General features: G+C 43.1%; 1 protein-coding gene across 1 annotated transcript in view; it reads right to left on the reverse strand.

Moving 5' to 3' along the window:
- Nucleotides 1–26836, reverse strand: part of LOC126092417 (uncharacterized) — a 240529-nt gene that overhangs the window by 103513 nt on the left and 110180 nt on the right. The window contains exon 7 of the mRNA XM_049908004.1: nt 8633–8909. Coding sequence (XP_049763961.1) covers nt 8633–8909 — 277 coding nt within the window. The remainder of the gene's footprint in view (nt 1–8632; nt 8910–26836) is intronic.

The raw sequence follows: 26836 nt of genomic DNA on the forward strand, positions 1-26836 counted from the left end.
TTAACTGGATAGAACTGCCTCGGTTTTGAAAGACAAGCGACTTGTGTCACTTAGATACGGCATGAATTACTCTGGGAGAAAACTTGTAAAGATTTTAGTGGGTCTTTGAAATAATTTTTTTAAAACCAATTCCCTAAAATATTCCTTGACTGGCTGCCATCCTGTACATTCCTTCCACCTTCCAGAGAAGTGGTGACCAACATTGTTTACAAAAGGGCGTCGGTCATTCCCAGGAAAGACAGTTTGCTGTAGTAGGGGCCTTAATACTATGGGAGTGATGTTTGCAATTGTTTACATTTTTTGGCATGTATGTCGGAGGGGACTTACATGCAGTCAAGTTTATCAAATTTTATGAGTTAAGAAAATAATAAAATATTAATTGTTCAAATTTTGAGCAGAAACACAATGGAAAATCCACAATTATAACAAAATGTTTAATTCTATGTAATCGAAGTATCTGGTTAAAAACATAATAAAGCAGGTTAATGCAGTCGTTAACATCTGACTTGGGTAAGAACTGGGTGAGGTACATTTAGAAAGAGTGATAACAAACGCAAAATTGTGCTATATCCTCCACATATTAGTTACAGGTAATTGTTGCACAAAGTTTCACAGGCTACAAAATATTAACACATTCCAGTGGAATGGAGGGTGCAGAAAGCAAGCTGAAGAGATGATTCTCCATGTTCCATAAATCATATGAAAATATTTAACCACATTAACTCATGTTATAACGCAAGGTACAAAGCCTTTTCTTATACTGGCAAAACACTGGAATTAAGGATGAAATCAGGGGACTGTCATATGGCATAAACTAAACTTGTAAGACAAAGTTACAGGCATGGAGAACACACAGGCAAAAATCTACAAAAGATAATTAAAATGTGTGTCCACAGAGACAAAACAGCTAACAATATTCTTGCCCTATCCATTAAACTTCATATAAAGGACTGGAAAGAATGCAGTGAGCTTATAATCAGATTATAAAACATGAAAAGATTCACAGCTAGAATGTGGTTCTGCACAACAGAAGTGCACACACTGTTTGTAAACAAACTTTGACTGACAGGAGATGAGCACGTGGTTTGTCCGGTGGGGAAGTGGGACGTCGACAGACTTTAATGGCCATTCTCTCTAGCAGGGTGATGGAGGGGGTATTATGTGTGGCATTACGCACGTATTGCAGGAGGGGAAAGAGGGGGGGGGGGGGGTAAGCACAATGGACGAGGAATGGCGAGAGGAGTGAAGGAGAAGTGGCAGTGGCACTTTCAGCACTCAGCACAGCTGGCAGCGTGTACCAGTGGTCTAATGCAAAGTACGCGTAAAAACAGAGAAAGACAATGCTGGCTAACAGACAGTCAAATGCCGGTAATGATCCACACAGAGCAACACCAAATTTGTACTTGAAGAGATCCTAACTGTTATATGACAAAACCAAATGCATGGTGGCACAGTAAAAAACATTTAAGGAGGCTCAGTTAAGATTGTTAGGACAATACTTGCATTAATTCTTAAATAGATAATGGATGACAGAGTGCATCTCTGTGGCAATTTACAGCAAACACAAAATTCATCAAATGCTGAAGTAGCAGGGTGAGCTATGAAACAAAAGGGCATGGACTACTGCGACATTGTACAATGAAAACTTTTATTCATTTGGGTGAAAGTCTCTTGCCAACTATATTTCCTGCACTTGGGTGATGACATCACATCATGGGTGCTAATCATCAACAAACTAGTGCTTATTTCAGCGGGAGCTTCAATCTCGTAACATCATTTTGTTTGTTTGAAAAAACAAACGGGTGTCATTTTGTTTGTTTGAAAAAACAAACGGGTGTCTCTCATTTCCTAAACGCACGACGGGGCACTGTATCCAAATGGTAGCACTGTCAATTTCCGTGCTTGCTCATAACATCCTCACTTTGTCAATAAATTACTTCATAAGAAGTAGGGTGAATAATAACGAAACTTGTGTTTGTCTAGGTGAACTCTCTATCTCCCTTACTGCTCTACAACAAGAGGCTAGCGCACTTCTTCTCAACTTCAGGGGTGCATTCAATTCTTCCCTATTGAGTAGATAACTCAGGTGCTTCATTTAGCAAGGATTTCCACAAAAATGTATATCGTAGCGGACATGTTAAGGGTTTATGGAAGGTGGTATGGCGGTACTATACTTTGGAGCAGGCCCGGAAGTGCAAAGCACCACCAAACTAAATGGCGGTTTATGGGAAGACACCCCATAATGGTGCGCTTCGTTATTGTGGTGTGAGTCAGCTTCACTTTCCATCAGCTGGAGGTCACCTTCTTCCAAACTCCGCTCACAATTATAGTCTGATTAGCGGGGATGAGAGTGAAAAACTTGCAATCACTCTTAATCTCAGGCAGCTTGAAAGAAAACAGGGAAATAAATGCTTCTAAAACGACAGTAGACTTAGCTCATCTGCAAAATACTGGAACAGTGGAGTATTAGTTGCAAAAGTTAGATGAAAATTCAAAGTATCACAATCTATTGAACAAGAAAAGACAAATAGAATGGATAACGCAAGGAGGGGCTCCACATTCTAGGTTTGACAACAAAACGAAACATTCAACGTTTGGAAAAAGTAGTGTTGTAGAAAAACTTTAGTAGGATAAACTTGACGCATTCCTTCGAAAGGCAAAACAAAATCATTGTCAATAAAGGAGATCTAAAAGTGAAATACAGTACAATACTAAAATTCTACAACAAAGCTGAATATAATGCAAATAGCTTAATATCATCAAATAACAAATACTTATACAGTAGTTGGGAGAGGATACCTTTAAACACCTCAAAATTTTCAGAAATATCTAAACTTTTCACATAATACAAACTACGAACGGTTACTTACAACTACTTAATATTTATGCTCTATATAATACTCTCAGTATACTGTCACTCAATAATATGCAATAAATGACTTATAAATCAAATGAAAATTAGACTTAATTTATGACAGGCAAGATAAAGAAGAAGAGGGAGAGAAGTGGTAGCGTTTGGGGGCGTGACTGGCTTATTGTAAGGCGACAACTGTGCCAGTCCACATGGTTGCGCCATGCAGTCTCTGCTTATAGTAAGCATTCACTGGGAACATAGGCCGCAATTTAGATGACTAAAAAACATTGTCTCAACTGTAAACTCGCTGCATGGTAAAGTGAATCATGGTTAATGGTTCTGTGCTGACCTCTGAGGTGGCAGCATAAAACAGACCATTTAACATCACTTACAACAATGCACACAGTACCTTTTGTGTGCTCACCAATAACCTCAATAAAACAACCTCATACATCACTTCATATCAAGAAAACTTCACTGCCCTCTGGGGGATAACAGCCGGAAGTCATCTATCCTCTCTTATCAACTTACAGGAGTAGAACAGATCAATTCTGTTACATCGTAACTTTGTGCATTGAGTTAACCAATCAAGGAACTACCAGTTACGAAAAACAGAAGACATGGATAGAAAAAGAATAAATGGCTAGGAAAGTGAATGCAGAGAGACAAGATAGAAAAGAAAGAGAAGGTAGAAAAAGTTCATTCCTTTTGTTCCGCAATCCGGCATGTCACACAACGTCCTATCGGTTTCGGCAACATAAGTGCTAATTGTGTATGCGCTTGGGGCCTAAAGTCGCCTAGTACAAGTAGTAAACAATGGACATCACCAGGACCGTCAGAATCCAATGGTTTGTCACTTTTCTTACAAGGCCTAAATGCTCATTTCGCATCTGTGCCTGGTCTTGTAATAAAAACAAACTCCCATCAAGGTAAAAAGATTTAGTGCACCAATGATTTCGGAAACCGTGCAGACGTGGTACGATGGCACCCGGCGTTACAGAGCCCTTAAAGCACTCATGTCTGTGGAGCAAGGAGAAGTAACGCTTATAGGAATGATGATGATGATGATGATGATGAGGCCCCATACTCCAAGGAGCGTATGGGACAATGCAGGAGACCCGCACCGCTATACTAGGCAAGGTCCTAGCGGGGGTGGTTTGCCATTGCCTGCTTATAGGAAAGATGAAAGAAAAAAAAGAGTTGATCATGACATGAAAACGAAATGGAAGAAAATGGCATGAATGGCTGGGAGACTCTGTGGTTGCCAAACACGTTGTGCAAGCTGCACATCCCTGGAGATTAATCAAAAGCTATCAAAAGAAATAAGAAAATAAATAAATAAATCTTAAAAAAAACTCCTAATAAATTTATGGCATTAGACATGTTAAATGGAAGTGTATTTTTAAACTAACATCTGTCTAACATACATCTGAGGGGCTTACCTAGGAATTCAGTATGCCTTTGCGAAGACTAGAATTTGGAACAGTACATGTGTATAACAAAGGAGATTCTAAGTAGTGAAATTGTCCCATAGGTAACTAATGGATAAGTGCTTCTCTGGATAAATGGCTGCAAGGTCTCAACGCATATCAACACTCACAGTACAGAAGAGACGGTGGCGGTGGCTGTGTGGCGGCTGAGGGCCATACGCACACAGTACTTGCGTAGCAGTGGCATGGGTGGCAGGGCAGCTGGCTGCACGGTGCTGAAAGTATGCTCCCCAGGCATTGATGCCAGGACCCAAATGGAGACGGCAGCGGGAAGCTGACTGGTGATGAACGTGGGGCGGCAGGTGGACAGCAGTGTGGCAGGGAAGCCGCGCTGACCGTTAGTAGCTGGAGCCATGGTAGCGGCTCGGATGCATCGCAGTTTTCTTACATGTCATGGCGTCCAGCTCAGAGTCGGCAGGCGGCAACTGAGAAGCGAAACCGAAGTGGCTACAACTCTCAAATGCGGCCGGAGTGCACGCAGTGCACACGTGTGCTGTGAGGCACAACTCAGTGGACTCAGCGAGCATGTGTAGGTGTGGCACACTGCAAAGGCAGGCAGCAGTCTTTGCCCGGGCCCTGGTATGTGCAGGCATAGCGTCTGGCGAGGCGTCGCAGCTGGCTCAGTTGCAGCAGCCAGGCTCAGCTTGCAGTGGAATAACAGCGACGATTTCTGACCAAGCACACAACATCAAACATGAACCAGAATAAACGGCCACCCTGTGGACTGAATGGTGGGAACGAATCACGATTCTGATACCAAATGTAAATGAGTACATGGTTTGGGGATGGGGAGAGAAACTTCTGACACCAATGTCAAAATATAAAATGGCAGGGAAGGGGGAAGAAGGTTGTTAAATATGCCTCTTGATGACAGGGTGCAGGAGGTCGAGCAGTCAGGGTATCCAGGGGGCATCCAGGGCTGCCGTTAATGACAAAACAGGAAATTAAGTACAATAAAGAGGATATATTTCAATATACGGAGTACAAAGGCGCCCCTAGGGTCAGATGTTAGCAGGTTTAGGCCAGTCTAGGAGGTGGGCAACAGAAGGGGAAGCGGTTCATGTTAACTTACGTTGGTGGCCAGTCATGAAAAGCAGAACCAGAGGCTCTGACTTCCAAAAAGACGTATGTTCTGCTCGAGGTCTGGATTACAAGAAAGAAGCAAGTGGGTTCTGCACTGCGGAACACTCCAATGTTCACACAGGATCGATATCCCGCACACGCTATTGGCTAAAACCAATGGCTTGAATTCGCTAGCAGCTTCAGCAGAGGGCTCAGGGCGTCTCCTGTCAGCAGCTTTTAACTGGACAGAACTGCCTCGGTTTTGAAAGACAAGTGACTTGTGTCACGTAGACACGGCGTGAATTACCCTGGGAGAAAACTTGTGAAGATTCCACTGGGCCTTTGAAATAATTTTTTTAAACCAGTTCCCTAAAATATTCCTTGACTGGCTGCCATACTGTACAAATGGCACCCCAGACTATCACTCTGACTGTTGGGCTGCCTAGTGGGCAACAATCAGATTGGTATCCCACCATTATCCAGGCCATCTCCAGACATGTCTTCCACCTGGAATCTCATTGATTGGAGTATAACTGTCTACAGTGATGAGTCCCATTTTGAATTGAGCCCCAAGGACCAGTGAAGATGTGTCTCTGGACACCCTGGAAGTGGTAGAACACCAATCTGACTGTCCTCCACCATACAGTCCGACAACTAGGATGCCATTTTTTTTCATTGTAGGACCACTTTGGTTGTCATCCACGGCACCCTTACAGCACAGCAGTATATCAATGATATTCTATGCCCTGTTTTGTTGCACTTCATGGCACACCATCCTGGGCTTATATTTCAGCAAGATAATCCCTGTCCCCACACGGTCAGAGTTTCTTGCTTGCCAAACCTCTCCTTGGCCAGCGAGATTGCTAGATCTCTCCTCAATTGGGAACATTTGGAGCATTATGAGCAGGGTTGTCCAACAAACTTGACATTTTGACACTCTAGCATGCCAATTGGACAAATCTGACATGATATTCCTCAGCAGGACATCCAACAACTCTATGAACCAATGCCAAGTCGAATAACTGCTTGGATAAAAGCCAGAGGTGTACCAATGACTTGCTCAGTTTGTGAAGCTCTTGAATAAATCATCCAATTTTTCTGAAATTGTAATCATTCCTTGTCTGTATACGTAAATCACATCTATCAATTTCTGTAACATTCAGACGATTTCTTTGTGATGCACCTTTTTTCCCTTTCTTATAGTGTATATATTCACTTATGAAATTTGTTATTAATAACACATCTCAAGTCAAAAGCTACAGTAATGTGGATAGCTACAACACTACGGGAGGGATGATCTTCAATATTCTGGGTTAAATCTAACATTGTCGCAGAAAGGAGTGATTTATGCTGCAACAAAAGTCTTTGGTCACTTAGCAAATAGTATCAAAAGTCTGACAGACAGCCAACTAGCATTTATAAACACATTAAAAGACTTTCTGAATGATAATTCCTCCTGCTCAATTGATGAATGGATATAAATTACTAATTTTACAATTATTGGTGGGGAGGTTGCAGGTATGACATCCTCTTTCTTTTATTCTGTCTACGCTATCTTTCCCTTTGATGAATGACAGTGCTCATCCTAAGAAGGCTTAGCTAGTGAATCATAAACTACAAGAAGAGTGTCATAGCAAATGTGTTCAGTGGACCTGAATCCTGTTGAACATGTATAGCGTTCACTATAAAGATTCACTGCAGAATGTAATTATGTCACCGTCTACCTTAACTGCTTCAATGCTGGGTATTGTTGTTTACGATGAATCAGTAAATGATCCTCAGGGTATGATCAAGAAATCATACCATCTGTTCCCACCACTTTTGTTTCACAATTGAAGGGGTTGATGGAAGAAAATACTAACCTTCAAGTAGTAAGTGCTGTGTTTCTGAATGCATGGCATGCTTGCAAAATGCAGCCCCTGTGTACATAATGCCAGAAACAGCTGTAAACTACATAAATTGTTTTCTCTTGTTGTATTGATGGTCTTTTTCTTTATGACATCTGGCAACTCAAAGTAGGTGCTCTCATGTTGGCACTTTCTTTCACCAAATCCTTCAATTGTGTTCTTCTTGCCCATCACATTGAGTACTTACTATTAGAAGTTATGCCACCTATGAGATCCCTTCTCTGATAAGCAATTGCAATATCTTAAGATTCATGTGTACTTAGTAAAGGAGAGACTTTGATACTGAATGTGCATGTACTAACCAATCACAAAGTTTTTCTCGCATATGAGGTTTATAAGCTGTTAACTATCACTCTCAACACAAATTCCATTTAAACAAACATTTTATAAACATTGCTTTAACTAGATGTGTGAGGTCATCTACATTTGACATTTGTTGACATTACTTCATGAACACTTTCTCACACTTGATTCTACACATAATACAGTCATGACTCTGACAGATAGGAGCCAGGTTGTTTTATGTAACTACTCCAAGTTTTTATTGGGTCACTGATGATGACCACATATATGTTTGGAGACTGTATTATAAATACTTCCATCCTGCATTTGCTGTGACATGACAAAGCACGTCAGTGGAATGCAAGTATGGGATAGTCATTGTGTGTAAGAAAACACTCATTCTAACATTTAAAAAAATCATGACAGTGCAGTGCTTAGTAAAGGACACCTAGTATCAGCATATGTAACCTCTCATCACAGGCATTACAGAAGACATTTTCCAGCTGGACAGTGCATGGGCTACTCACAAACTAGGTTTCACATAACTGCTTCCCAATACTTTTATACTTGCATGGCTACCAAATTGCTCTATATACTATCAACAGAACATGAGTGATTCCGTCTGGGACACTGTGAGTAAATACTTCTTGTACTTCAGATTAAGAGGTCTCCTTCCAGCAATTGTTGGTGGATAAGCCAAAGTCCACCACTTAAAAACTGCATGCCTCTGCCCCAACCTACATCATATGCTCTACCCATGAGCTCTGTATAAAAATGCTGAAATAAAATTCAAGAGAAAAGTTTTGATACCATACATTCATTTTGTTACTTAGTTAACAAAAAGTAAGGGAAGATGCTAAACTTTAAAATACTAAATATCTAGAACTTAATATTATGTTACAAAAAATTCTGAAGTTCATAATGCTATTGTATTTATTCTCCACCATGTGCTTTTAAAGGCAAGATGATGGCAAAAATTTAAAAAATAAAGAAATAAATAAAACAGAAATAAAAAACTGCCCTGCATTGCTACATACCAGAAACAATGGGTGTGTGCTTTGAGTGTTGAGAAAACTTTGCCCAATCACCTAGACAGCATACCCCTTTTTTAGCCAGCGTCAGAGGGCCGGCATCAGTCCACTGGAGACCTTGCTCATCCACACGAGTATTTCCATTAACAGCACAGGTAAAAACAGGTGAAAAGTGTTCAATGTAACGTTGTCCCAGTTGCCCACCTCGCCTCAGGAACCGCTGCGCTAAGAGCACATCTCTTCCTATTGCCAACAGGTGTACTGGCTTCTTCTGAGTGCTTCCCTAAAATGTTTAAAATAAGACTCTAATGTCCATGATAGTTCCAGCTCAAAGGTATAAGAGCACAACTGAAGTGAGTAACCAGCATGTGTGACTGTGTAAAATAAATAAATGTGTCCTATTTGGTAAAAATAAAACAATTTCCAATCAGCAAGGCATGTTAAAAATCTGCTGTAATCTATTCGTTTGATATTAACCACACAAATGTTATTTACTTCATTATGCTTATCAATGGTACATATAATCTTTTAACTATATAATCATAAGACATCACTGCTGACTAGTAATTGCCATCAGAAAGCAAAATATTTAGTACTGTCAACAGACATATATAAAAGTACACAACACCATCCTAGTTTTAAAAGATATTGGCTCCTTCAAAAGCAAGGGTAGGTCACTGAGACTTCAGTTTGAGGTGCACCAAGAGGAGAGAAAGATGAAGTAGGGAGGTGTCAAAGAGGGAGGAATGTCAACGACAGTATACTGATAAGCACTATGCCAGCTTCAATCCAGAGATTAGGAGAACAGAATGAGAAGTAAAGATAAATTAGAGGTAAAAAATGAATAGTGCAGGAGGGAAAAATGAGAAAGAGGGAAGGGAGCGGAGAGCAGAATGAAGATGAAAGTGTAAAGCACCAAACAAAATAAAACTATGGAAATTCCAAGCTACAATAAAATAATGAAATTGCAAAGAATACAAATTACTAACTGGAGGAGTGGTGAATGGAAGATAGGCACATTTAAAGTACATTTGTAATAAAGAGACTAAGCTATCAGACAAAGTCCTTCCCTGAAAGTAGAAATACACACATGCAGGGGATCAGTATCCTCTCGAGGCACTGAGACATGAATGTAGTGAGCAGCAATTGTGGCAGGAGTAGGTAATGGGTATGCAGAAATGGTGTGGGGTGGGATGAATGAGAGGCAGGGTTAGAGTGGAGAAAGATGCTGTAGTGCTGCCTGTGGGAGTGTGCAGAGACACTGAAAGGATAGGATGAATGTTTGCCAAGTGCAGAGGGCTGTGATAGTGAGGAAAAAGAAAGATAAGAGAAGGAGAGAAGAGGAAAGGACTATGCAGATGTGCTGGGGGGATAGTAGCTATGTGTGAGGCTGGAGTGGGAACATGGAAGACGATAGAAGCAGGTGGGAACAGTGAATAGCAAAGGCTAAGGCCAAGGGGTGGGGGAGGGGGTGGGGATATGGGAATGAAGAAGTTGTTGTAAGGAGAGTTTGTACCTGTGCAGTCCATAAAATCTGGTGTTTGTGGGCAGAATCCAGATGGCACAGGCTGTGAAACAGTTGTCAAAGTCAAGCAACAGGGTGGTTCAGCTGCCTGTTGGCCACAGTTTGGCAGTGGTCATTCATTCACACAGATGGATTGTTTGCGATCATTCCCACATAAAATGCTACACAGTTTTTGCAGTTAATCTAGAAGAATGCATGACTGCGTTGACAGGCTGCCCTGCCTTTGATAGGGTAAGAGACACCTGCAAAAGGACATTAGCAAGGCGTTAGGAGCATGGATAGAACAGAGATAAAATAGGATGGACAGACGAATTCCACTGTGAGAGAAGTGGGGAGATATTTTTCATTTCACATAATGATGAGATGTGATCAAAACTCTGGCAGAAAATGTGATTCAGTTTAAAGGTGGGCAAACTCATTCATCTTTGGAAACTAGTTCAGTGGTGATCATTTCTTTTTGGGAACCATTCATTTTTATTCATTCACCACACACTTTTTCCTAATTGTCTGTGTTATATGGATTTTAGATAAATTTTCAAAAAAAAAAAAAATTCAAGTACACACAAGTTTTACTTAAACATGATAAATTCATTGATTAGCTGATGTAGGCAGATTGTTTACTTTAATTTCCTTGGTTGAATGTGTTTCCATCACATTTTATTTATTTAGCGTACGGCTAATACAGACATATCAGTAAATTAAATTACGTATACATATGCACATATTTACAAACAAGAAACAACATCACATTAGTTAAGTGATATGAAAGGCCAGTGACTGCAAGCCAGGCCGAGTGAGCCAGGGACTACCTCAACAGAAGTATGGAATTTGGAATGGGTTTACAACCCTGTGCAGACCACCCTAATTGTCATTCACTTTCAAGGGAATCACATAAACATGCCAAATACAATATCTTCATTTCAGTTTATTCACAGAAAATAATATATAGTTATGTAGGCATTACTAGTTTGAAATATCTGTAAGTAAACTGTCATCTGTCAAACCAACATTGATGCTCTTTTTTTTCTTTTAACAACGAATAGGTGTATAAATTAAGTGTTCATCTAAGTGCCACAATACCTGTGTGGGAAGCGCAGGCTTATTTGGAAAAATCATGACTTCTGACACAGAAGCTGAGAAATTGTGTACTAAAATTAGTGGCTTTGTATCAGCAATGGTGGCAACTACATAAATATGTCTGAACTTTATAATTGGAAAGAAACAAAACTTACCTCAGTGACATAGCATACATCAGTGCACTGAAGATTTTTACAATTGAAAAAGATAACAAATTTTTGATCAATGATCAGATGAAAGAGGTTCCAAGGTTCAAACACGGTATCAGTCATCAGTTGTTTGAGAAAGAGAATTTCTAAGTGAGCACAGGCAGTCATTAACAGAAGATAGTGAAAGAAACATGCAGTTCAACCATTAATTATGTATTAATGAAGTTAAAATATAAAATTTACACATAAATACATCTGAAAATGAAAGGTGGATACAGAAAGTCATTTATGTATTAAGAAAGTTTATATTCTGTGATGAATTTGAATTAAAACCACAAAAAGCGATTGCATTTTGTTCTATTTGTACTTTCCTTACTAGTGAATTCTTTCAAAATCTTGTATGTGTATATCAGGTTGTCGATAGTGATTTACTGCATGTGGCTCTACAGAAACTGAAAAATCATTTAAATATCTACAACATTTTGCAGCCCTATCAGCAACTGTATAAATATTAATTTTAATTTTAATAATCAACAACCTCAGTTGCACCGTTTACCTAGAAATTTACCTAGGTTCAGTCAGGATAACCCAACCTTCTTCAGAATAACACTAACTACCATTTGTCCATAGTGGGCATTGTCAAGCTAAAACTACAAATCCATAAATTATCATCAGACTGTAAAACTTATCTAGAACTTCCTCAGCCCCACTTCGCGACCGTGATATGGCACCCATGAGTGCTGTACTGGAACTCGTGGCTGCAGTACAGCACTCGTGGCTCCTGCATCGTGGTCGTGAAGTGGGGCCACGGCAGTTCCAGATAAGTTTTACAGTCTGACGATAAGTTATGGATTTGTAGTTTTAGCTTGACTATGTCCACCAGGGACAAATGGTAGTTACTGTTATTCTGAAGAGGGTTGAGTTATCCCGACTGAAACCTAGGTAAATTTCTAGGTAAATGGTGCAACTAAGGCTGTTGATTATTAAAATTAAAATTGAAAAATCATTCATGGTTCCTGTCCCCTGCACTCTTGTCTTAATTTTCTGAATAAAAAATGGAAACAGCCACTACACTGAATCATGAAGCAGTATCAACAGACAAAAATATATGATTCAAGTATGAATCAAATCACAAAAATTATGAGTAATGGAACTAAGCAATTCATTTCTAATAAAATAAGACTATCTTTAAATAGGTCTGATTTGTGTGACAAGTTCCTTAAGACAGGTTCTCCACACTGGCATGAGAGCAACAGATTGTGTCCGAGTATTCCCATAAAGTTCCAGGGAAAAAGAGTTTATTAAAGAATAAGTAAGCTTAAAATAAAATGTGAGAACCTCATCATATTTATTTCTCACCCTTAGTAAATAGTAGGTTTATGCGTTGTATTATTAACCTTAATAAAAACAACGTGTATCAACAATAAAGTTGAAGGTAAAAAAGTATTTCAGTGAAAGGTTATTTCTGGCAATATGCTCTATATAAAAAGTAAACTAGATTCTGTGCCATTCTATGATTTTCAAATGGAGAGGCACTGCTTCCCCTTTCCCTACAGAGCCGAAATCACACACAACTCATTTTTTTGTGGAAAAGGAAAGCAAACAAACAATGAGATACCACAGAGGAACAACCAAAACTTGAAAAATAAGTGGCTCCCTAAGTGTAGCTTTTACTTTTGGACGAAATGCAAAAATCGCAAGTTTCATGCAGACTTCCCCACAAAATAATTTTAAGAAAATGGTTAAAAGATCTTAAAAACTAGTCATTAAAGCAAGCAGATGAAACTTAAAAAAAATCTACGAATAAAAAAAAAAACAATGGCTGCCCGTTTTGCTTCACCTAAGAAAAAAACAGCTTGCCTTGTGATTCGTATGTATTCTATAGTTGATCAAAATACCAAAGAGATATGCAGTTTTCTCTTTTTCTTACCTCAAAAATACGTGTGTATTACACAGGTACACATTCATTTTTACTTAACCTATATAACTGTAAAAAAAGGTAAACTGGAACAAGGAACACATACCAACACAAAAAAGAACAAAACCAGCTAAACAAGACTGGCTGAAGCCAATGGTGAACGACAGTTCCTGAGAACAAGACTGACCACAACCGAAGTGAATGGTGAACAACCACCCCCCCGGAGCAGGACTGACTATGTCTGCCATGAACAGTGCACAACCATTCTTTAGAAGTCGTTCCTCAGTCTTTCTGTTCACTTCAGTGAACCATTCCTTTGGAACTGTTCATTCACAAATGACCCAACTCTAATTCAGTTGTTCCAGTCCTGAATGGTACTGGACCATGAGAAAGCACTTCTTTGTGACCAGTCAGAGGGTATGTAGTGGACTGTAGGTGACTGGAAAGACAAAGTGTGGGAGACCTGCTTCTGGGTGAGGTGAGACGGGTAATTTCATTCTGTGAAAGTTTCAGTAAGACCCTCAGCATTACTGAAGAGTGACTGCTCATCACTACAGAGGTGATGGCAACAACTGGCTAGGCTACATGGAAAGGGCTATTTGGTGTGAAATCAGTGCTGGCTGTCAAAGTGGAGGAATTATTCAAGATTGGTATGTTTGATGTGGATGGAATACTGGTGGAGCCATCCATGAGGTGAGGTTGATATCAAGAAAGGTAGCTTGTTGGGCTGAGGTGGACCAGATGAAGGAAATGGGGGAGAATGTGTTGACATTCAGGAGGAACATTGACAGGGTATCCTCATCCTCAGTCCAGAACATAAAGTTGTGATCAATCAGTGTGAATCAGATTGAGAGTTCAGGATTCTGGGTGGCTGGTAAGGATTCTAAGGATTCCTCTAGATGGGCCATGAAAAGGTAGGTATAGGATGGTGCCACATCTGTGCCCATGGCTGTGCAATGGATTTGTTTGTAGGAGACAACTACAAAAAACAATTAATTGTGTGTGTGCACATAGTTGATCATGGTAACTAAGGAGGAGGTCGTAGGTTTTGACTCAACTGAGCACTGTGAAAGGTAGTATTCAATGATGGAAAAATCCTTGGGCATTGGGTATGTAGTTTAGTGGGAAGTGCTGTCCTCAGTGATGACTGGCACACTAGGTGCTAAAAGGACAGGAACTGTGTACAGTTGGTAAAGGAAATGACCGTTCCCTCCCACCCCCATGGGGGAGGGTAGGTCACGGCTAATAGATTGCAGGTGTTGCTCCACAAGGGCAGCAATACTCTCTGTGGGCACCCAAATTCACCCAACTTCCAGCCATAATGAGACATCCTAATTGGTTGGGTTTATGTATTCTGGGAATTTATGAGTGCGGGGTGTGGTGGGGGTGAGAAGGGAGATTCTTCTACTAACTCTTCACAGTTAACTTCAGCTGGTACTCCACAGCCAAAATGTAACCTCCCTCAATGTCAACCCCCCCCCCCCCCCCCCCAATTACAGATGGCTCCATCAGCGTAACTACCAATCACGAACGATTAATTTTGACAGCTGTCACTCTTTCCCCACAAAGAACTCCCTTACAGACAGCCTAGCCACCTGTGGTCACCACATCTGCAGTAGAGAGCATTCCCACTCCAGGAATGTCGAGGATTTCACTGAGGCCTTCACAGACCAAAATTACCATTGCCACCCTGTCTAAAAACAGATCTACATCTAAATCTACATCTATACTCTGCAAACCACCCTGAGGTGCATGGCAGTGGGTACATTTCACTGTATCAGTTACTAGGGTTTCTTCCCATTCCATTACACGGGAAGAATTATTCTTTGAATGCCTTCGTATATGTAGGAATTATTCTAATCTTATCCTCACAATCCCTAAGTGAATGATACACATATATCTATAGTACATTCCTAGAATCATCATTTAAAGGCGATTCTTGAAACTTTATTAACAGACCTCCTCTGGATAGTTAATGTCTATCTTCAGCGGTTTTCAGTTCCTTCAGGATCTCTGCGACACTCTCCCATGGATTAAACAAACCTGTGACCATTTGTGCACCCTTATCTGTTTATGTTCAATATCCCCTGTTAGTCCTATTTGGTATAGGCCACAAACTTGAGCAATATTCTGGAACTGGTCACATGAGTGATTTCTAAGCAATCTCCTTTGTAGATATATTGCACTTCTTCAGTATTCTACCAGTAAACTGAAGTCTACCACCTGTTTTACCCACAACTGAACCTATGTGATCATTCCATTTCATATTGCTACAAAGTGTTACACCTAGGTATTTGTATTAGTTGGCCAATTCCAGCAGTGATTCATTGATATTATAATCATAGGTTACTACGTTTTCTCGTTTTGTGAAGTGCACAGTTTAAGATTTCTGAACATTTAGAGCAAGTTACCAATCTTCGCACTTTCAAATCTCATCAAGATGTAACTGAATATTTATGCAGCTTCTCTCAGTTAGTGCTTCATTATAGATAATTGCATCATCTGCAAAAAGCCTGACATTACTTTTAATATTGTTTGCACGGTGATTAATGTACAAATGAACAGCGAGGATCCCAGCACACTTCCCTGGGGCACACCCGAAGTCACTTCTACATCTAAGAATGACTCTCCATCTGAGACAACATGCTACATCCTCCCTACCAAAAAGTCCTCAATCCAGTCATAAATTTTGCTTCATACCCCAAATGATCATATTTTTGACAATAAGCACAGGTGTGGTATGGAGTCAAATGCTTTTTGGATATCAAGAAATACTGCCTCTACCTAACTGCCTTGATGCAAAGCTTTCAGTGTGTCATGTGAGAAAAGTGTGAGCTGGGTTTCAAATGATCAATGCTGGTTGGCATTGAGGAGGTCATTCTGTACAAGATACCTCATTATATATGAGAGCTTAGAATATGTTCTAAGATTCAGCAACAAATCGATGTCAAGGATGGTAATTTTGTGGATCACTTCTACAACTCTTCTTGTAGATAGATGTGATCTACGCTTTTTTTCAAGAACTGGACATGGTGTTTTGTTCAAGGGATCTATAATAGATTATAGTTAGAAGAGGGACTAACTCAGCTGCAAATTCAGTATAGTATCTGATAGAGATTCCATTGGGCCCTGGAGCTTTGTTCAATTTTAATTATTTCAGCTGTTTCTCAACACCTTTGACACTCATACCAATTTCACTCATCTTTTCAGTGCTACGATGATTAAATTGGTGCAATCTTCCTGGGTTTTCCTTTGTAAAGGAACATTTGAGAACAGAGTTAAGTATTTCCGCTTTTGCTTTGCCGGCCTCAGTTTCAGTTCCTGTCTCATTCGTTAGGGACTGAGACTCTAACTTTGGTGCCACTAACGGCCACAATTTCTTCGGGTTTCGTGAAAGATCATTGGCAATATTCTGCTCAGTACTCATGAAGGCTCTCAAGCAGCCAAACACATTTCATTCAGCATCTCTATCCTATGCTTTGTTTCACACCTATTATGCAGCAACCTTTGTTTCTTTAGAAGTTTCTTTACAGTGACTGTACACCATGGAGGTTCCCTCACATTATGAACTATTTTACTGGGTACATATTTATCCAGTGCTTGGTCAATTATTATTTAACTTGAGCCAGAGTTCCTCTACATGCCCCTGACCTGTGCTGAAAGTCAATTTCCTCATTTAAATGTGACACCCCACACATCATCAGCTATGTCTGTAGCAGCCTCTGAGGTGTAGTGTACACCTCGCCCATTTAATGGAGCCTCCAGTTCTCAACCCTATGGCGCAAGTCTAGGAACTCACAGTCTAGCTTGTCACAGAACCTTAGAAGTCCCTGGTTCAGTCCTTCCACTTGACACAGAACCCAAAGGGCCACAATCAGTTCCGAGGACAATGCTCCAAATTGTGAGCACCATTGAACTCCACATGCAAGGCTGATCTTCTCAACCAACTCTGCCAGTCGCTGGAAGATTCATTTAAAACCTCAGATCCCAGACAACAGGCATCATTTGTTCCAATGTTGCCACAATATGCAGTTGGCTGCACCCTATTCCTTCAATGGCCGCTGGAATAGCCTCTTCAATGAGCCCCCCCCCCCCCCCCCCACACACACACACACAGGCGTACACACACAGTGCACCCTGTGTCCTTTCCTGTCTCTTGTTGCCATCTGCCTAGGAGTTACCATCATTCACTGTATGTTTGAAATGCTAACAATTAATAGGCCTCTAGCATTTTGCATTTGCCTCCTCAAAACGGGTTTCCCCAAAACAAGTGAAGTGAGTCCCACTGGCTCAGTTTCAGGTTTGGTGAAAGACAGCACCTCAGACTTGTTGGTTAGGGTGATTGTTACAACACCATGCATCCCGCCTGGTCCCCAGCCACCCTCTACAGGGTAACTAGATCTACCATTGACACACCACCTGCAGCCAGGTGCACAAGTAATGACAGATCCTATATTTTCTGCAGAGGAGACAGGATCCGCAGGAAAGGATAGCACTAGAGGTACCTCTTGCATCACTATCATGACTCTCAAGAGATCTTCCAACACACCAATTTGCAGCAACTGCCAATCAATTGACAGTAGTCAGAGCGATTTCCAGCTGCTTATGAATGTCAACCAACTCATCCCATGTTAGAGAACAGCATTCACAGTGGAGATACATTTTGGCCCATTCATTGTATTACAAGGCTTTTTAAATTAAGCCCACTAATTGTCTTTTAATCTGTTGAGCTAGAAAGTTGCTATTTTCCTATAAGAATCGAAGCAAATATACAAAATGACATTTCTATTAAGGCAACACAAAAACCTGTGGTAAAAATTACCAATGTGGAGTAGAGCGCCATAAATATCGATATTTGTTCAGTGCGTAAGTGTGCTATCTTGGAGGAGAGGGCTTTGGGCAGGATGTTGAACGCTAACGGCAGTTAGCCTCCGGACTTGTATCTGTGTAGAAGCTAAGTGTGAATAAATCCGTATCTGAGAGAATTCTAGTTGTTTACCTACAACTATTCCATATTCCCTCACTGGTGACTCCGTTTTTTGTGTAATATGCATCCGAGTTACCGGCCGAACGTTATTTACACGCCTACCGCGTCGGGTTTCTCCGCGATCGCGAGGGCCTTTGTTCAGCTTCAGACAATGGCCTTTCAGCACTCACCGGCACCCGGATTTCAGCAACATCTCTCCAGCACTCCTGCCGTCGTAGTGGACATGCCGCAAGAATCTTCGGAATCCTTCAGCCAGAACATGCAGTGGAATTCATCGAGTGCCGCCAGTTTCTTCCAACCGCCAACGGTCGTGGACTCTGGCTTTGTTAGCCTAGATCTTCTCATGGGTTCTCCACAGAGTGTTGGTCGGAACATTCCTACTCCTGTGTCGACCGCACAATTCAATACAGTTTGTGGCATCGAGCGAGGTTTTGCTACTTTGTAAAATCCAGTAGTAAATTCAAACTCGAATCAGTTCCCGCCACGTGTGTATCCTTCCGCGCCAGCTAGTCAACAGGTGTTCAATGCTCGCCAAACAGCAAATATCACACCGAGTGTGCGTCCTAGTGCACGTGTGTGGGATCCTTGTGTTGCTTCTAATCAAGTCAACAACTCTGTGCTGGACAGTAATTACTCCGACATCTACAAGCAGCCCCACCACTTACGGTCGAGTGAATACTGTGTGCATAACGGACATTCACCGGCGCACTTAAGTACTTGTGGCTTCTCTCCGAGCTACCACGTCAATGAGAATGCACATTTTGACTACGATCCTCACACCGTTCGAGCGTCCGTCGCTTCTCAGCCCCCCCCCCCGGCGTCAAGTGAATTTCGCGATTCCCGCATTACGGGACACCAATAATTTGGACTCGCTATCTTCTGCCTGCTCTACTTCCGTCCGAAGTAATAGGCACACCTCCGCAGTGACTGCAGTGCCGAATCTTCCGAAACTACCAGACTTCAAACCCGCTCACCCGGAGTTCTGGTTTAACCTGGTTGAGCAAACATTCAATGTCTGTGCTTTGGACGACGACGCACGCTTCGCCTGCCTCATGAACCATCTTCACGACCGCATTGATTTAATTTACGATCTGGTCAAAGCACCCCCCCTAGCAGGGAAGTATGCTGTGGCAAAACAGACGATACTGGAGTGTGTCTCTGAAACCAGGAGAGAAAATATGCGACAGCTCATCTACGAAGAGCATCTCAGCGACAGGTCTCCATCCCAGCTGTGGCGGTGCATCCGTCTTCTCGTCGATGAGCAAGTTATGCCTGATGACACGCTCGCAGAAATCTGGACTGAAAAGCTGCCTTTGCCTGTCCAGACTGCAATCTCTGCATATGAAGATAGGCCAGTAAATGAATGTTTACACGCCGCCGACAGAGCATACTCCGCCAGGCAACGTGAGCTCCGTGCACTGCATTCTGGACGTGACCGCACTAAGACACTTTTTGACGCCACGCCCTTGTCTGGTGCCGCTAATAACAAGTTCGTTAAACTAGCCGCCCTGCCTGCACCTTCAACTCCCCGCAACGATGGTGCATCAGCCTCTGTGGAAGACTCTGGGGCACATACTCCGTCACCTAGCAACTACCCACAGGAGCACAGGCCCGCCCAACCTTACTGTTTCTTCCACGCGAGATTCGGGGAGCAAGCTCGCAAATGCCAGTCACCGTGTTCTTACCCAAACTCCAACCGCAGGTAGGCTACGGCGCCACCTCCTGCGATGTAAACAACGGGCACCATCCCACGGTGCACTCCGTTTCGGACAACAACAGTAAGTGTGGTCGAGTCTATGTTCGCGATTTATGATCAGGTGTATGTTTTCTGGTAGGCACTGGCGCAGACGTCTCTTTGCTGCCGGTTCGCCTAGCAACCAATAAAGTGCAACCACACAAAACAGTACTTCGTGCAGTGAACTTGTCTACCCTACAGTGTTCGGGTTCCACTTTGTATACAGTGAAACTTTCGCCCGAGTGCAAGCTGGAGTGGACGTTTCTAGTGTCAACAATTGAAGAACCTATTCTCGGAATTGATTTCCTCAAGCACTATCAGTTGTCACTAGATTTTGTGCAAAATACTGTGTTTTACCCCCCCCCCCCCCCCCCTGACAAACATATTCCTTTCGCTCCGCCGAGTGACAGTTTGACTAACACCAAACATGTGTGCTGTGCTAAGAAGTGTGTAAACCTATCCTTGGAGCTGGACAAACAAGTGGCTAGTGGAGTGCGCCACGTCTTCGAAGTTGTGGATGGAACGTACGGAAATGCTGCTGCATCTCCGCAACATACACCACAAGTTGGCCTCCACACAACAATGCCTCGCGGCACTACAAGCAGATGACTCATCGGCTACAGACAAGGTCAGTCCGTGCCAATCTGGTGTTCCCGTGCCCGCGCACATTAACAACAATGTTGTGAACTCTGTAAACTGTGTCAGCACCCCCTTTTGTAATGATAGTGTATGCCCGAGTGCTCACGCTCCTTGCGTTCCAAATGGACAATTAACTTGCCAAGCTCGTGGCAATGAACTACGGCCATCTGCTGTTCGGCCACGCCCACTCGTGCCTACAGCGCTCGTAGCGACACGGCCCGCTACCAAGAACCAGTGTACCAACCTCGCCCATGTTAACACGCGTGCGGCCTTTACGCAGCTCCAACGTCAGGCGCGTAATGGGGCCCCTTAGGGATATGGCAGCAAGGGAGGGGAAGAAAACCAAAGTGCACTCCGTGTGCATACCGGGGGGAGTCATTCCAGATGGGGAAAGGGTCCTTCCGGATGCCATGAAGGGTACAGGGTGCACCCATCTGCAGGTGGTCGCTCATGTCGGCACCAATGATGTGTGTCGCTATGGATCGGAGGAAATCCTCTCTGGCTTCCGGCGGCTATCTGATTTGGTGAAGACTGCCAGTCTCGCTAGCGGGATTAAAGCAGAGCTCACCATCTGCAGCATCGTCGACAGGACTGACTGCGGACCTTTGGTACAGAGCCGAGTGGAGGGTCTGAATCAGAGGCTGAGACGGTTCTGCGACCGTGTGGGCTGCAGATTCCTCGACTTGCGCCATAGGGTGGTGGGGTTTCGCGTTCCGCTGGATAGGTCAGGAGTCCACTACACGCAACAAGCGGCTACACGGGTAGCAGGGGTTGTGTGGCGTGGGCTGGGCGGTTTTTTAGGTTAGATGGCCTCGGGCAAGTGCAGAAAGGGCAACAGCCTCAACGGGTGCGGGGCAAAGTCAGGACATGTGGGGACCAAGCAGCAATCGGTATTGTAATTGTAAACTGTCGAAGCTGCGTTGGTAAAGTACCGGAACTTCAAGCGCTGATAGAAAGCACCGAAGCTGAAATCGTTATAGGTACAGAAAGCTGGCTGAAGCCAGAGATAAATTCTGCCGAAATTTTTACAAAGGCACAGGCGGTGTTTAGAAAGGATAGATTGCATGCAACTGGTGGTGGAGTGTTCGTCGCTGTTAGTAGTAGTTTATCCTGTAGTGAAGTAGAAGTGGATAGTTCCTGTGAATTATTATGGGTGGAGGTTACACTCAACAACCGAGCTAGGTTAATAATTGGCTCCTTTTACCGACCCCCCGACTCAGCAGCATTAGTGACAGAACAACTGAGAGAAAATTTGGAATACATTTCACATAAATTTTCTCAGCATGTTATGGTCTTAGGTGGAGATTTCAATTTACCAGATATAGACTGGGACACTCAGATGTTTAGGACGGGTGGTAGGGACAGAGCATCGAGTGACATTATACTGAGTGCACTATCCGAAAATTACCTCGAGCAATTAAACAGAGAACCGACTCGTGGAGATAACATCTTGGACCTACTGATAACAAACAGACCCGAACTTTTCGACTCTGTAAGTGCAGAACAGGGAATCAGTGATCATAAAGCCGTTGCAGCATCCCTGAATATGGAAGTTAATAGGAATATAAAAAAAGGGAGGAAGGTTTATCTGTTTAGCAAGAGTAATAGAAGGCAGATTTCAGACTACCTAACAGATCAAAACGAAAATTTCTGTTTAGACACTGACAATGTTGAGTGTTTATGGAAAAAGTTCAAGGCAATCGTAAAATGCGTTTTAGACAGGTACGTGCCGAGTAAAACTGTGAGGGACGGGAAAAACCCACCGTGGTACAACAACAAAGTTAGGAAACTACTGCGAAAGCAAAGAGAGCTTCACTCCAAGTTTAAACGCAGCCAAAACCTCTCAGACAAACAGAAGCTAAACGATGTCAAAGTTAGCGTAAGGAGGGCTATGCGTGAAGCGTTCAGTGAATTCGAAAGTAAAATACTAGGTACCGACTTGACAGAAAATCCTAGGAAGTTCTGGTCTTACGTTAAATCAGTAAGTGGCTCGAAACATCATGTCCAGACACTCCGGGATGATGATGGCATTGAAACAGAGGATGACAAGCGTAAAGCTGAAATACTAAACACCTTTTTCCAAAGCTGTTTCACAGAGGAAGACTGCACTGCAGTTCCTTCTCTAAATCCTCGCACCAACGAAAAAATGGCAGACATCGAAATAAGTGTCCAAGGAATTAGAAAAGCAACTGGAATCACTCAACAGAGGGAAGTCCACTGGACCTGACGGGATACCAATTCGATTCTACACAGAGTACGCGAAAGAACTTGCCCCCCTTCTAACAGCCGTGTACCGCAAGTCTCTAGAGGAACAGAAGGTTCCAAATGATTGGAAAAGAGCACAGGTAGTCCCAGTCTTCAAGAAGGGTCGTCGAGCAGATGCGCAAAACTATAGACCTGTATCTCTGACGTCGATCTGTTGTAGAATTTTAGAACATGTGTTTTGCTCGAGTATCATGTCGTTTTTGGAAACTCAGAATCTACTATGTAGGAATCAACATGGATTCCGGAAACAGCGATCGTGTGAAACCCAACTCGCTTTATTTGTTCATGAGACCCAGAAAATATTAGATACAGGCTCCCAGGTAGATGCTATTTTTCTTGACTTCCGGAAGGCGTTCGATACAGTTCCGCACTGTCGCCTGATAAACAAAGTAAGAGCCTACGGAATATCAGACCAGCTGTGTGGCTGGATTGAAGAGTTTTTAGCAAACAGAACACAGCATGTTGTTATCAACGGAGAGACGTCTACAGACATTAAAGTAACCTCTGGCGTGCCACAGGGGAGTGTTATGGGACCATTGCTTTTCACGATATATATAAATGACCTAGTAGATAGTGTCGGAAGTTCCATGCGGCTTTTCGCGGATGATGCTGTAGTATACAGAGAAGTTGCAGCATTAGAAAATTGTAGCGAAATGCAGGAAGATCTGCAGCGGATAGGCACTTGGTGCAGGGAGTGGCAACTAACCCTTAACATAGACAAATGTAATGTATTGCGAATACATAGAAAGAAGGATCCTTTATTGTATGATTATATGATAGCGGAACAAACACTGGTAGCAGTTACTTCTGTAAAATATCTGGGAGTATGCGTGCGGAACGATTTGAAGTGGAATGATCATATAAAATTAATTGTTGGTAAGGCGGGTACCAGGTTGAGATTCATTGGGAGAGTCCTTAGAAAATGTGGTCCATCAACAAAGGAGGTGGCTTACAAAACACTCGTTCGACCTATACTTGAGTATTGCCTATCAGTGTGGGATCCGTACCAGATCGGGTTGACGGAGGAGATAGAGAAGATCCAAAGAAGAGCGGCGCGTTTCGTCACAGGGTTATTTGGTAACCGTGATAGCGTTACGGAGATGTTTAACAAACTCAAGTGGCAGACTCTGCAAGAGAGGCGCTCTGCATCGCGGTGTAGCTTGCTCGCCAGGTTTCGAGAGGGTGCGTTTCTGGATGAGGTATCGAATGTATTGCTTCCCCCTACTTATACCTCCCGAGGAGATCACGAATGTAAAATTAGAGAGATTAGAGCGCGCACAGAGGCTTTCAGACAGTCGTTCTTCCCGCGAACCATACGCGACTGGAACAGGAAAGGGAGGTAATGACAGTGGCACGTAAAGTGCCCTCCGCCAAACACCGTTGGGTGGCTTGCGGAGTATAAATGTAGATGTAGATGTAGCCTACAAGCGGTTGGCACACCTGTACTTCTGTGCCCTCAGCACCACAGCTTTGCCCGTCCACCATTGCCTGCTCCGCTTCATGGACATCTGACTGTCGTGCTGTGCCACGTATTGCAGTGGTCACTAATGGCACAGTTCATCGGTTACGTCTAACCGATGGGCCGCCAATATCGCAACGCCCATGCCGCCTCAAGCCGGAATTTATGAAAATTGCAAAAGAACAATTGGATGATCTATTACAAAAGGGAATAATTGAACCTTCTTCCGGTTGCTGGGCTAGTCCTATCCTGTTTGACCAAAAGAAAGACGGTACTTGGCATATGGTCGGAGACTATAGGCGTTTAAATGCCCGCACCATCATTGATAAATATCCGGTCCCACACATTGCAGACTTCAATCATGCTGTTTTGGACTGTAAGCACGCATTTCATCAGATTCCTATGGCTCCGGAGGATATTGAAAAGACTGCCATAACCACTCCCTTCGGGCTGTTCCAATACAAATTTATGCCGTTTGGGTTGAAAAACGCCCCCCAAACGTGGCAGCGTTTCATCAATCAAACTTTATCCCATCTAGACTTTTGTTTCGTATACATGGACGACATATTGGTTTTTGCTTCTACTTTGGAACAGAGTGAGGAGCGTGTTCAAGTCATGACAGATATTTTAGCAGCCGCTGGTATTGAACTGAACAATAAAAAGACTCAATTGCACCAGTCATCCATCACATTCCTAAGTTATGTTGTGTCATCGGACGGTCTGACACCACCGCAGGACAAGATCAAGCCTGTTCTCGAGATGCTACGCCCTCAGACCTATAGGGAATTATGCAGGTTCATCGGAACAGTTAATTATTACTGAAAACATTTGCCAGCCGCTTCTGTGGTGCAGGCTCCTCTCACAGATGCTCTTGCTGGCCCACAAACTTCTGGCACCCGCCAGGTACCATGGACACCAGACAGGGACAAGGCATTTAACGAACTCAAACAGCTGTTGGCCTCTGCTGTCACTATTGCTCACCCACGTGCGGACGCCACAATGTTTATCACTACTGACGCTAGTGACAATGCTATCGGCGCAGTACTGAGTCAGACATACAACGATGTTATGACCCCCCTGCAGTTTTTCTCAAAAAAGCTAAACAACGCGCAGAAGACATACTCAGCATTCGACAGAGAATTACCTGCAGTTTACGAGGCCATAAGACACTTCAGAACTGATGTTGAGGGACGAGATTTCTATGTGCTCACTTATCACAAGCCATTGGTTCCTGCCATAAAAAATCCTGCGGCTGATCCGCCCCCATGGCGCTTTCATCACATCGATTACATCTTGCAATTTACAAATGACATTCGCTACATCCAAGGAGCGGACAATGTGGTTGCTGATTTTCTCTCACGTGTTGGTGCTGTCACAACCTTAATTGACCTAATGGACCTACCTCAGTTGCAATCGGCAGACCCCGATACCATGCAGTTAATTTCGGACCACAGCTCCTCTCTACAACCGGTACGCTCTACTTTCCCTGGCATATCTGACTTAGTGTGGTGTGATGAATCGACTGGTATGTTGTGGCTATTCATTCCTAAGCCCCTTCAATGCCAGGTCTTTGACAAACTACACACATTAGCACACCCCAGTGTCAAAGCTTCCACCCGTCTGGTAGCTGAACGGTTTGTCTGGAGAGACATGCGCCGCGACTGTCAGTCTTGGGCAAGGGCATGCATGTTGTGTCAACAGAACAAAGTTTCCAGGCACACTTCCCCACCCCTTAGCTGTTTTGCCCAACCGCCAGGCCGGTTTCACCATGTTCATGTCGACCTCGTAGGCCCTTTGCCCCCCTCCGAGGGTTTCCGTTACTTGTTTACAGCTATTGACAGGATGACTCGGTGGGCTGAGGCTGTGCCTATTCCGAACATTACCTCTGAGACAGTAAGTCGAGCATTCTTAGATTCGTGGATCTCTAGATTTGGCTCACCTGTTTACCTCACCACTGACCAGGGGTGACAATTCGAGTCTTCAGTTTTCTCTGACCTATGTAAAATGTGTGGTATTGTCAAAATTCATACTTCTGCATACCACCTCCAAAGCAATGGGCTTGTCGAGCAATGGCATCGCACCTTAAAGTCTGCCCTGCGTTGCCATGACTTACTATGGACAGAGGCACTGCCCTTCGTGCTTCTTGGCCTTTGTGCGACTTTCAAGGAAGACCTCAAGGGTTCCGTAGCCGAGTTTGTGTATGGCCAACCTCTGGTTTTGCCTGGAGAATTAGTCACTCCCACCCCACTTCCACGGCCCTCTGAACTCCCTTCACTTCTCGAGTGGGTGCACTTGCACTGCAGCAAAATTCAGCCACCACCTCCGGCTGCTCATACACCTCCGCACGTGTACGTACCGCCCACGCTAGACTCTTGTGAGTACGTGTGTCTCAGAGACGACTCAGTCAAAGCCCCGCTTCAGTCGCCCTACATAGGTCCTTACAAGGTCGTCAAATG

This window comes from Schistocerca cancellata, chromosome 7 (assembly GCF_023864275.1).
Source record: "Schistocerca cancellata isolate TAMUIC-IGC-003103 chromosome 7, iqSchCanc2.1, whole genome shotgun sequence".
Classification (NCBI taxonomy): domain Eukaryota; kingdom Metazoa; phylum Arthropoda; class Insecta; order Orthoptera; family Acrididae; genus Schistocerca; species Schistocerca cancellata.